The sequence below is a fragment of the Caloenas nicobarica genome, chromosome Z (genome assembly GCF_036013445.1).
Source record: "Caloenas nicobarica isolate bCalNic1 chromosome Z, bCalNic1.hap1, whole genome shotgun sequence".
NCBI lineage: Eukaryota > Metazoa > Chordata > Aves > Columbiformes > Columbidae > Caloenas > Caloenas nicobarica.
Genome location: NC_088284.1, coordinates 83,184,005 through 83,196,954, shown reverse-complemented (window position 1 = coordinate 83,196,954; position 12,950 = coordinate 83,184,005). Strand labels below are relative to the sequence as shown.

The 12,950-nt window shown below is 39.6% G+C and overlaps 1 protein-coding gene across 8 annotated transcripts in view; it reads left to right on the top strand.

The window, feature by feature from the left end:
* Positions 1–12,950, top strand: part of ARB2A (ARB2 cotranscriptional regulator A) — a 265,885-nt gene that overhangs the window by 139,864 nt on the left and 113,071 nt on the right. For all 8 annotated transcript variants that reach the window (XR_010607838.1, XM_065656369.1, XM_065656370.1 and 5 more), the window contains one exon: positions 10,651–10,770. Coding sequence is in view for 7 of the 8 variants with exons in the window: in XM_065656369.1 (XP_065512441.1) it covers positions 10,651–10,770 (120 nt within the window). In the remaining variant the exon portion in view is untranslated. The remainder of the gene's footprint in view (positions 1–10,650; positions 10,771–12,950) is intronic.

The window sequence follows — 12,950 nt, the reverse complement described above, 5'->3', positions numbered from 1 at the left end:
CTGAGAATTACATTTCCTGGCTTTAGCATTTGTGCTAATTTAAAATACAGCCAAGCTGTCTGTTATGTTGTTGGATGTTTTGAGTTGTTAAAAAATGACACTGCGTTAGAAGAAAATCGCTAGCAGTCTAATGGTCTTCGGCGGCGGCACCAGCACCCCCACCAATCTGGGTGGAAAAGAGCCGGCTTTGGTAAAATGGTCAGCGCGAGGGAGTCACAATCCTGAGGTTGTTTGGCATCTCATCAGGACTAAAGATCATTTCCTAGCCTACGTTATTGTGAAACAAAAATAACGGAGGTGGGTCTGGACAGGAAAAACAGAGAAGCAAAATTAAGGCTTGAATAGTTTGACGTTCAACTTCAGACTATTGAAGCAAGAACTAACAAAAAACATAAATCTGAATTTCAGATTGTGTTTGTCATCTGTTTGGATATTTATTTCGTAAGCGAAGGGCAGTTACTTCAAATGCAGTTAGTTAGGGGGTACTACATATTAAGGCACTTCAGCAAATCTTTATAACCGTACATTAAATAAAGAGCGTATCAGTTTACTTAAAGCACTGAGCGCTTTGCTGTCTTTATTAGGAGAAATCAAATAGCTTTGAGCCTGTTAAATCTTTCTTTCACTTAAATAACTGCTCTTGAGTGTATGCAGTAAGTAGAGACAAAGACATCAAGAAGAAAAATACAGGGTGAAGCTGTTCTATTTAGTTTAACCCGTGTAAGAGATATAAACTCTGTACCAGAGGCTTTACAGCCTAGCTTTGTTCTGAAACCATAGCTGTTAATGAAAATACTAAGTTGTTTTTTTACTTAAATGTGTTGAAGTTTGTTAGATTCATTGTTTCCTGTGGTGGGGAAATCTGCATTTTTCTTGGCCTAAATGCTATTTTTCTTGCAATAGCATGGTTTAAAAAAAAATGTCTGTTTCTCATTACAACATATAAACAGATTGAAAGAACTGGAAAGTAAAATAGTCTTTAAGTACTTTAGGAAATAGAAAAATAACACTTCTGCATGACTTCCATTAGTAGTTTTTGAATGTTTAGGTTGCATTCGTTTCCAAATAAGTTGGTTTTAGTGTTCAGAAAAATGCATATAATCATTTAAACAACTGGCACGATCTCTCTTTGTGTCTTGTAAAGATAATTCTTTTTGCGGAAGTATTGTATTCATTTTTATTTACTTGCCCCCACAATTGATCTATTAATTGCCAGAAACATGGCTGGTGCGGAAGACAGCTGCAAAAATACAACCTGATGATCTGTTTTAGAAATGCTCTTTTGTTCCCATAATTCGATCGCACAAAAGACCATCTTTGGTGGCGTTTGTCAAGTTAGGCAGAGCTGAGATTAAGTAGTTTGGAAAAGAAAAAAGTGTGAGGAAACACACACACACAAAAAAGGTGTATCTAAAGTGTAGGGATTGCACCAGTAGTGTTGTACTGAAAAGTAAGTGCCCCAGTTTGTGGGGTTTTTTACCAGTTGGGGTCTCTTTGGCCAAACTGCTGCAGTTCTTTAACTCAGAATATGCAAGAATATGCGAGATACTGTGCTGGGAGCATCATGGCGCCTGCATTTTCATGTGAATTTAACAGGTATTTGTCAATAGCCACGGCATGACTGTGCAGACAGCTCCAGTCTGATGAGTTTCCCCACGCAGGATTTCCAAGACATTTGCCAGAAGATGCTGCTTCAAATTCAATCCCCCTTCACCTGGAACCCTGCAAGTTGTATGGAAAGGCGGGGAAAAAAAATCAAAAAAGTGAAAACCCAAAAGTCTGTTAGAGAGCTCAAAGGGAAATTAGTTTTTTTTTTTTCCAAAGTAAAACTTCCTTTGATTCATTTCCTGCCTTCCTCCTATTCTCTTCTCCTGCACCTCTTTCCTCTCCGTGAGTCAGCAATGTTCTTGTCTTGTCCCCAGACTAAAAAAGGCAAATGTCATGTTTGTGTTTATTTACATTCTTGTCTTAATGATAAAATAGTTAGCTCAGGTGACTTCACCAACATCTGTCTATTTGGAAACAATATAAACAAAAAGGATACTGCAGATATTCAGAGGCAAGATATGTTTTGAAGGAAGGATTTTAACTATTTACGCTCCAGGTCAATATGAAACAACTGGCCACTGAAAAAGAAAAAAGAAAAAAGAAAAACACAACACACCACCAGTCGTTTAAAAATACCAACCTTCAAGCTTTTGCTGGAGATGATAATTAAGAGCCACTGAGAAACTGGTTTTGTGTGAATTTTTGTTCTTTTCGGTCTCCTTTCCTGCACTTTACCAGCAGACAGTTGGGTGGTGATGACAGGACATGCCAGTCTCCAGCAGAAGTAATAACGGGAAAATCCAGACTGGAACAAAACCTGACAAAGTTGTCTCACCCCAGCTGACAAGCAGATACTTTAACCAGGGAGATGATGCTATAATAACTTTTGAGACTTAATTAATTTAGCCTCAGATCTGGGTTTCACTTTATAAACAGCAAAACCCTTCAAGTTACGAAGTGCCTTGAATTTCCTAATAAAAAGCTGAAGAAATAGGGAGGGCGTTTGAACACAGCAGCCTTGCAGCAGAAAATATTCACCATGCAAGACAGCTGAGTCTTTGCCGCATTGAAGACTGAACAAGGCAGGTAACATTTGGTGCTTGGTTTTATTTGTTTTTGCACAAATCTGCAGCCAAACTCACCCCGCTCGGCTTTCGGTTCAGATGCAAATCTAAGAAATTCCACCCACAACGCAAGCCTTTAAAAAAAACGCTCATATATTCTTGCAACATCAGTGCTGTGGGCACCGGTGACTTCAGTCCGTGGTTTCAGGCCGTTGTTTGCCTGTTGAAATATTATAAAAGGGGTGTTGGAGGCAGGTCCCATGGCCGAGAAGGTGGAAAGAGGGTTTTGATTTCCAGGGTCAGCTTGTTCCTCACTGAGCAGAGGTGGTTGGAGCACTTTGGAAGAGAAAGTGGTTTTTTGGGGTTTTTTTAATCCAGAAGTAGCTGTAGGTTATTGATTGAGAAATGTAGTAGTTGAGGGTTTAGGTGGGAAAACTTTTCTGGCTTGGAGTTGCTTCGTTTTTTCTCTTGTGTGCAATAAAGCTGGGAATAAAGGGGGAAAGTGACTCCCTCCTGCAGGAGGTTGGGATCCCAGCTCCCCCTGTTCCCACATAGGTCTGAATTTTATCTCCTGACCATCACCAGGGGCAGCCCAGCTTGTATCTGAACTGGGAAAAGCGGGACAGGATCCAAAGTCATCTTGGACGGTAATTGTGGTGGGATCTGGGGAGGACGACATACAAAACATAAAAACCTGGCTAGGCAGTGTTGGTCCTGCATTAGCCAAAACTTGCCGTTTTAAACCTAATCTCAGCAGTCGCGCCATATCAGAGCCTCAGCCCAAGCCCTTCATCCCCTTTGCACTGATGGTGACAATTTAAATATTGTCTCAGTCTGCCAAATGCACTTTTGTTTTGTGTCTTTTCTTTGGCTATTAGATATTGCACGTTTCATGTAATACTTACTCCAGCAGGTTTGTCAAAGTTCCCTGCTTTTCTGATAAATCGTCGTTGAGTTTTAAGGATGGGGCTACTCTCTAACTTAACACTATGTGTATTTAACTGCGATGTGTAAGACTTCTGGTCTCCCTTTCTGCCGATGACCATATACACACAACATCTTTATTACTAGGGCTTCATGAGCAATATTGGGAATGCTTCCATCACTGGCCCAATTCACAAATGAAATAGGCACAAGAAATTACACAGAATCGCCTCAAATAGATCTGGGAATAAGACATAGATCCGTAATATGAAAAATGCTACCTTAAGTCACTTTGCCATATTGCTTTCTGAAGGCATGTGCCAACTAATAACCTTGGCTATGCTGTTCATATCTGCAGCTCCACAAATGACCAGACTTTTAGCTATTGTGATACCTAGTCTCTCCTTCTGTCTGAAAAGCAGCTGCTACCTACTGCCCGAGTGGATGTCTTGCCTCCATCTCAGATAATAAAAAAAGATAATATAGTCGTTTTATTTCCACAATTATTCCTGTGAGGTAAGTGGAAGAGGTTGGCATTTTTACATCCAAAGGCTCTTGGTTAATCCCTGATAAATTAATAAATTAGGAAAAACACAATGTGACTGTTTCTGAATGCATATGAACACAGTTGCTGAGTAAAACAAAATAACACACCAAAAATGCGTTTGCGTAATTTAAGTGCTGGATGTTCGCACATTCCATGTTCTGCATTACCACAGAGCTACACCAGATGCTGGTGACCATGAACCTGCTCTGCCACCTGCACAACTGATCAAATCCTGCTGGGTGGTGGTGCTTTAATGTGGCCAAGTCTGCAAATAAAATCTATACAGAGCCCATAGGAGGAAATAAATGTGTCCTCCATTCAGAATTTTGAGGGCCAAGCATCAGTTGTCTGTCATTTTATCTCTTCCCCTCATTTTCTCCCAAGTTGTCTCCTTTCCATTCGACTAAGGGTGCAGCAACTAAAATAACTCGACCGACTGCTCAGTCTTTGTTATCCTTTCTTGCCACTGCTCCCAGCAAGACCTGCTAAACTGAATTTCAGGTGCATGTTGTCAGGTTTAAGATTCATTACAAATTTCCCTCTGCTGTCTCTTCTGCCCCTGTGGCTTCGCCCCCAGTCACGGCCGCTTTGCTGCTGAGATGCTCTTGACGTCGTTACCCTCGTCTTTTCTCTTCTGCAGCCTCTGGACTCACCCCAGCGTGGCGGGCAGTCCATTGCCATCCCTCCTGAAAATCCAGTTATTTAAGAGTTCTGCAAGAGCCAGCCCATTGTCATATATGTGTATCTCCGTAGATGTACAGAGTAGTTTTAGCCATTTCAGTAAGTAGAGCAGAAACACAATTCCTACCGTCAGTGAAACGTCCTGCCGGGATCTCCTCTTGGGCTGGAGGAGGAAACATTTTGGAAATAACTGGGCAAGGGTTCTCTCAACTCCGTGATTAAAACATCCAAAAGAGTTTCAGGCAGAGGAGATGCTTTTGAAGTATGTTCGAATTTCTCCATTAAAGATCAAATTTTGTTAAATAGGCACTTTAAAGTACTCATGCTCCAGAAAAATATTAATAAGAGATCTTTGCTTCCACGTTTTTTCCTGGTTTTGCTTTCTGTCCTTTCCTTACTTGCTTTCACTTCCCTGGTTGTAATACCACAGCTGCTGCCTTTGAGGAAGAAATCACACCTTGGCTGGTTTTTTTTGGCTTCCGTTCCAGCTTTCTTGCCTTTCAGAGCCTCTTAAATGTTGTCCTGCACTGAGGCTTTGGGGGCACTTTGGAGATAATAAACCGTCGTGCAGTTTCATTGTGCTCCATCATCTGTAAAGTGGATTAAAATCTTCCCCATTTGTTTGTCTTCAGCATTCGCCACCCGTGCCTTCTGGTTTCTATATACATGCACATACATATATAAACTTGATTTTGAAAGTCTTGCTTTCTAAAGAGTGTTTCCAGTGAAATCCATTTAATTTTTGCTGGGTCCGTTACTCAAGAGTGCTGCAAAATGTGATGCTGGCATGAGTCAAGTTATGATAATCAGGAATTGTATAGCAGCAGAGAACAAACTGTATCGCTTCACCATTTATTTCAGGTCTCCAAACATACAATTTTCTCTTAAAAGAGCAAGATTTTTGTACAGAAAATATGTATTTTATTGTGCAGAAGATACCAGTGTTAGCCAGTTGCCACTGAAAACTTCTCCAGGGAAGGATGGGAGACGAGACCTGAACTTTCTCCATCTCTCCCAACCAACCTGTGGTTCTGTTCTCCCATATTTAACACATGTACCATACTTGTTTACAGTAGCTCATCAAGCTAGAAGGAGAAATTGTTTTGCAGTGATAAGCGGTAATTATAGAAACCAACTTCAAGTAAATTGTTAAAAAGCTATTCAGTTGTATGGCATATTTCCCTATTTGTATGCATTTCACTTTTCACTTGTCGCAAAAAAAAAAAAAGTGATTCCAACTCCTTGATTTAAAAAAAAAAATCACAAAGCAAAGGAAGAGAGCTGTCATCAGAGCTTAAAATTAATTTGATTTTCTTGAGTTGATTTTTTTTGAGTTTTGATGAATTAGAAGTTTGAGATAGAATGTGAGCGGCTCTGCCCAAGTAAAGTCTGTAGTGGTACAAGGCCTCCAGCTCTTGCCCAATCCGTAACTTTCCAGCAACAGGTTACTTTTTTTTAAAAAAGAAAAAGAAAAAAAAGAAGTAAAATTTGGCATTGAAACAGGAAATATGCGAACCTGTCACAGTAAGCAGTCTCAAAGGGCAAGCTGCTTTGCAGGAGCTAATTAACCTTAGAAAATAATTACACAAATATGCAAATATTGTTTAGATAATTCCATGTGTTATCAACTCAGGTAGTCCATCATAACTGCAGACCTTGCAATGTCTAGGTGTTAGAATCTGGCATAGTTGATAAGGCTCCGGTTGCTGCATCACTTCGGCTTGGTATTTAACAATTAATGACTGTGATATTACATTGGTAAATTCAACCTGTTTTTTGAATGCAGCAGAACGGAGCACAGTATTCACTGTGTGCGCACTGCTTATCTATGTATTCCTAATGGCTCCAGCCATTAAAATGTTATATACCTCTCAACTTCAAACACGAGCAATATCGGAAAAAATGACAGACCGAAATCAGTGCTCTCTCACTCCATTTTTTTGCACAACAGATGGCCCAAGAATTTTCCCCACAATAATTTTGAGTTTTCCAGGGCTTAAAAATTATTACGGGGAGAATTTTAAATCCACAAACTGGTTTTCTCAAAGCAAAACTTCTTCTTAAAGCAAGGTGAGGAGCAGCATTTTACACAAACCTGTTTGTGTTGGCATTGCACAGACCCCAAGACAACGTAGCCATGAACTGCTCTTGTTGGCATCGGGTCCCCTAAAAACCCAGGTCATAACATTTGCGTAGACTGTACCATTAAACGATTTGATCAAACTTTTGATATTAAAATGAAAAGCTCTATATTAACCATTTTTGAGCAATCACTATCTTGGTGTAAAAAAGGGAGAGATTTTAGCACCAGAAAAAGGAACCTGTTCTTAAACCAGAATTTGTCGGTACTCATCCCTTCCACACAAAATAAAATTTCATTCTACTTGCAGACGCTTGGTGGTCATTTCTCATTCAAAAGTAATATGTCCATGTGGCAAGAGCATCTTTTTTATTAGCCACATGCAGCTGTCATTAACTAAATCAGAACCCAGTATCTGGCTACTTATATTCTATAGTATTTTTATGGATGCCCCTTCTATAGCAGGTTCCAGAAACATGTGCCTCCTCTGCCATTCAGGAAAAGGAGTAAACACAACATCAGTGATCTAAAATTCCTCAGCAATACCTGTGTTAAATGATTTTAATCACCTTTACCTCCCAGGCAATCTTCAGTGGGATTTGCTGCATGCAAGTATGACAGGTGTTCAATATCTGGTAGTCTCTGCAGCACTGGTAGTCACTGGTGGCAAGTGAGGTATATTTGCTCTTATTTTTATTGGTGAAGATAACTAAAATACAACAGTTATTAGCAAAAAGGCACATATGTCTTTTCATTATTGTGAATGTTAGTGAATTAGAAGGTAATTGCATTAAAAACAGAGGCAGGAGCTGGGGTGCAAGTTGAGTCAGGAGGTGCTTGGTTTGCAGCCTTTTTTTGGGTTATTTTGTACTGGTTAAGTATCGCACGGAAGTCTTCTCACATAACGTGGTTCCTTTATTTTTTTCTTTTGTTTCTAATGATATATATTGAAGGGGGTAGATTTTCACAGGGATGGAGAGCCACACCTATGACTTCCATACCTCTGCAAAATCAGGCCACTTATTTAGACGCGGACTCACCAGTTACAGATGACCAGTGTTCAGTGGCTGGGAATTTAAGTTCAGCTTTCCCCGCACCCATTTCTGTTTCACAAACGAGAATGCATTCAGCCTCGGCTGCCTTTGGAGGTCCATAGCGTGATTTCTCCTTTCCTTTTTATACAATCATATAGATAATTATGTAAAGCATGACCACGAGGTGGTATATAAGTGCGACACATTTCGCTACAGTGAAAAGAAGGAAAGCAACAGCTGCCTGAAACCGTCAGCTTTCGCACCGAAACTGCAGCATACAGCCCCGTAATTCAACCCAGGGCCAAGCAAGGAGGTTAATCCCCGGGTCCTCGTGGACTTGGCACAATTCAAAATCCTAAAAACACCACATTCTGTGGCCGGCGGTCCCCGCTCCCACAGCCAGATGTTTCTTGTATAGACACGGTGACAGTTTGTTCTGTCCGGGTTGTTTAAAATACGGGGTTGTAACGAGGGGGAAAAATAAGCAGATGCTCTGAAGAAAGAGCTTTTCTTCTAAACATACGTGGCTCTCCCGAAATCCTTCTCGCACATATGTGCGTTTCTTACCTTGTTTAGGGTCTGGCAGAGTATGTACAGCAAAACGGTTTATCCTGACATTTTATGGGTTGGGCTTCTTTTTTTTTTCACCAGTAACAAAGGAAACTGTAGTTACATTTTACATCTACCTCGTTCTAGCTCATTTCTTTCTGCTTTATAAAATCGTATTGAGTTGGTTTACTGGACCATTGGTGAAGCTTTGATTCGTGGAAGCTTTTTCGAGCTGGATTTCTGAGTCCTTCAAAACATTCTTGCTGCTGTCTTAGTCTTGTGGAAGCCCTAAAACTGTGCGATTTTCCCACTAGCGTGTAGAATGATAGATACAAAACACCTGAAAACACAATATTAACCAGAACCAATCTCTTCTTTTTGTCAGAGGGTTATGTACCTGTTCAGTAGTTACTGTCATGAGAATTAATGGTAACATTATTATTTAAAAACAAATATCTCTTGCATATTAAACTAAAATAAATATTTTAGTTAAACTAGTCCTTTAAAACCTCGCAGTGTTTTAATGTGCTTTTGCCATATGGTTCATAATTAGAGTACACCATTTTTCCATAGGAAACCCCAGTTCAAGTTGTCCTTCAGCTTTCTCTTAATAACTGGTCTGTCAATCATATTTTCTTTATAAATTCCTTTTGAAAAACTTCCCTCTTTCCTCGCAAAGGGAGAAGTCTTTACCTCCTCTACCTATCTCTGCAATCAAATTTCAAAACAGGGAAATGAAAGGAAATAAGCTCTCTCTCACACGGAGGTGGTTTGCAGCAGTTGATACATAATTAGTTAAACCTATATTCTGTTGTAGCCTGTCAAAAGCAGAATCTGGCTGAGATTACGAAGAATACCTTCAGTGCTTTTTGGCAAATTTGAAAAATATGTTCTAATCATTGCTACCTTACCGAAAAAAAATAAAATAAAATAAAAGCACGTAATTCTTTTAAAAGCTTTGAGTCCAGTTCCGTATTTGTAGCCATCTCACTTCTATTTAGGAAACCGGGCATGAGAATAGAAATAAAAGCCTAAATCCACCGTGTTATTCGGTTGTTCGTCTTTGCACCGATTTTAGATACTCCTAAGAGCTTAAATTCCCAAAACCGAGTTTCAGAATGGGACTAAGACGTAAATCACTTCAGTGTTATTGGTAAAGTTACAGGAGTTCACACTATGTAATCAGCACCTTCTGATTCTCAGTGGCTTTTGCTGATTTGTACTTTATTTTCCTCAAGGAACTGAGGCTGTGCCTGAGTCACCTTGGGGTATGAAGCTGTTGGTGGAGCAGAGCAAAGGGGGAAGGGATCCACATTTTAGGAAACGACATGACCTTGACTGATGGGCTCTTTCTGGGCTCTTACTCTTGTCACCTGAGACTAGACTGGTAGGTAGTTACGACATGGAAAACCTAAGAAATAAATAAAATATAGAGGGGTACAGGGCTTTCTGAGAGCATCTAAGGTAAAGGTGGGAGTGCACAACTCTGTTAGAGTGCACTAAAATCGGTGTAAATCACTCCAGTGCCTTCAGTGACTCTTACACTGACTGGTGTTCACAAATCCTGGTTCAATAATAAGAAAAAGCACTCTCCTAACTAGCAGAGACTTCAAAGTAATGGCTAATGTGTTAGCAGTCAAGAGGTGTTTTATGTGTGCTGCATCTCATGGTCTGCAGCTGCAAAAAGTAGCATTTAAAAGAGTAGTTGCAAATGCAATGATTTTAATCTTTGGCAGATTTCTGTTGGCCCATAATATGAAGAAATTGTAAAGACTGAAATTATATTTATATTGTTCCTACTTGTTTGTATTTGTTTTATCAGGCTAAGGCTTAACCACTTTAAACAAACCATCAGCAAACAAACAGTTGACAAAGAGTTGTCAAAAGAATGAAAATCAGAGCAGTGTCTCATAATTTCTTTGAATGCCTCTGTTTAGCTGAATTGCCATCATGGTATTTAGACAAAATTTTGCAGATGCATAATTTTTGTTGTATTTATTAAAATAAGCCACAAAAAAGCAACCGTTTTGCTGCCTTTAAATTGCAATTTTGAATTTCCTTTATTTAGACAGATTAATCTGTTCGTTCTTTTTTTGACACTGGAATATATTCATTCAAGGTTTGTTTTAACAAAACATTTTAACATATAGGAACGCATTGACTTTTAGACAGAATTACCAGTTTTTAGAAGGTAATTGTCACAAACATAATTTCTTTCTGCAGGATAATGGATCTCCCGAAGAACACGCAATTTATGTTTGGGACCATTTTATTTCCCAGTCGGCTGCAGAGAACGTGTTTTTTGTTGCTCACAGTTACGGTGGACTTGCCTTTGTGGAGTTGGTAAGTGTGATTTCTCCATTGCCTTCTTTCCTCAAGCCTGTCACAGATTTTCTAAATTCTTTGTGATCACATTCTTGAAAGCAGCAATTTAGGAACAACTTCGAAGCAATGGGCAGATAATGATCTGTGAGGGTTTCTTTGCAACTGGAAGGTCACTACATTTTTTTCTGTTGTTGGGTTAGACAATAAGGTCCTGTGTGTCCAAAAATCTGGAAGACTGGGAAAACAAGACAAACTGGATCCTCCCTGCCCAGGCTGTGGAACACTTTTAAAGTGAAGTCGCTATTAAAAAATGCACATTCTTGTGTGCAGATTGGAAGTGAACATGAGGGGAAATTTTAGGGTTTTACCCAGTTTTGCAGTTTTTCCACAAAGGCCTGCAGAAGTTGCCAGAAAGAGGTGGGTTTTTTTCACATTTTTTAGGCTCTAGGTAAACCCTGCAGTTGATATAAGTTGGGGAGGACTCCGTTCACCCCATCTGGTATGTGAAGAAGTTGTTGAACTTGTACTACCCCTCTTTGAACCACGATATTGAACTCATCTATGCCACTGGTATAAAAGAGCATAGCTAAAGTCTTGTCACTTAGTTGTGAAATGCTGGAATAATCAGGACATGTTTTATGAAAGAAAACTTAAAAACCAAACAAACAAACAAAAAGGTCTGTTTATTGTGGAAATATAAATTGCAGAACGTTGCAAATGATTTTATAGACACAGGTACCAGCAGACGTATGCGTACATCTTTTGTCTATAACCTATTAGTTTAGTCTAACTGAAAGTTATTAAAAGTGGTTCCTGCCAGAATGTAAGATAAACGCGTCAGTTAAGAAAAAACATTTGTGAGTGTTTTGATTTTAGTCTTGTGCTGCTCTAAGTAGCAAGAATCCAGAGCAGTGCCACTTGTGTTATTTTAAGAACACAAGATTTTCATTAACCCTTTCCATTTGTAGAAATGGAGGCCGTTTTGCTTTTGCCTGCGCTTCCTGACGAGTATTCTTAAAATGTGTATGATGTGTACAGGTTTCAGACTTGAGAACAGTTCAGCTTGTCACTTTCCACAGGTATTTTATTACCAGGTCAATAAATAGTCTCAAAACTACATTTTTAAGAGACCAGATTAGTGAAGACTAGTAATTCCTTCTCCAACAGCTTTGGGCAAGCAGCGGGTTGTGCTTCACATGCCCGTTGATCCTTGAGCATCTCTTGTCTTTGCTCTCCTGAGCTGTGGTTTCCATCACTCTGTTACTCTGCTGTGCCTTGTCTGTTTCAAACCAAAGCAGTAGCAGAATTTCTGTAGGTTTTGTAAAACCACATTGTTCGATCTCCAGGTGCCTACAGATACATACATTTAGCACAGGGCGAGAATAAAAACCAACGGGAGACCTTTTTCAGTGTTTCCTAAACCAAGTGCTTACTCAGAAGAGGCTTGGAGAGTTTTTCCTTCAAATTTCAGTCGATGGCTTGAGGTGGCGTGGGTGACAGATGACCAACGTGTCATTCCCATTTTCCCTGTTTCTCTTGTCACGCTGGTGGATATTTCTTCACTTTTGTTCTACTTTAATATGAAGCACACAGATGTTTCAGAACAAGACCCGACTTCTGACCTTGGGGCTTCCAGGGTCAGGGTGCTCAGGGCCTGTGAAATCATCACAAGCTGAGCTAAAGTTTTCATCCATCGCAGGAAGCGACCAGTAAGAAGTTAAAAAGGAGCTTTGTCAGAGAGACAAGATGGTCTCAGTCAGGGTCAGCTTCTGTAGTCTGCTGTCTCTGCAGGAGGTGCATGCCTGAGAGGAAGAATATCATATATAACCATTGGCACATCGCAGATCTGTCATGCAAAACTAGACCTGAGAAGTGTATTTAATGTAGCCCAATTGGTTTTTAAGAAATCAAACGATATTGACACCTGGTTTTGGTAGAGGTAGTTTGATATCTGAGCTCCGCTGAAAGCAATTTAATTAAATAGTGCATACGTTGAAGCAGATATCAATAAGTAAACCCTGAATTATTTTATCACAATATTAATTGCAAGATTTTTTTTGTTATAATCTCCTTTCTCTTCAACTTTATATCCATATGGCACTTGGTAATTGCAAAGAGCTTGAAAAAAAAAAGAAACAGAGCAGCTGATGGGCAATTACTGTCTTATGACAAATACACATTCGATCACTTCACTTTCT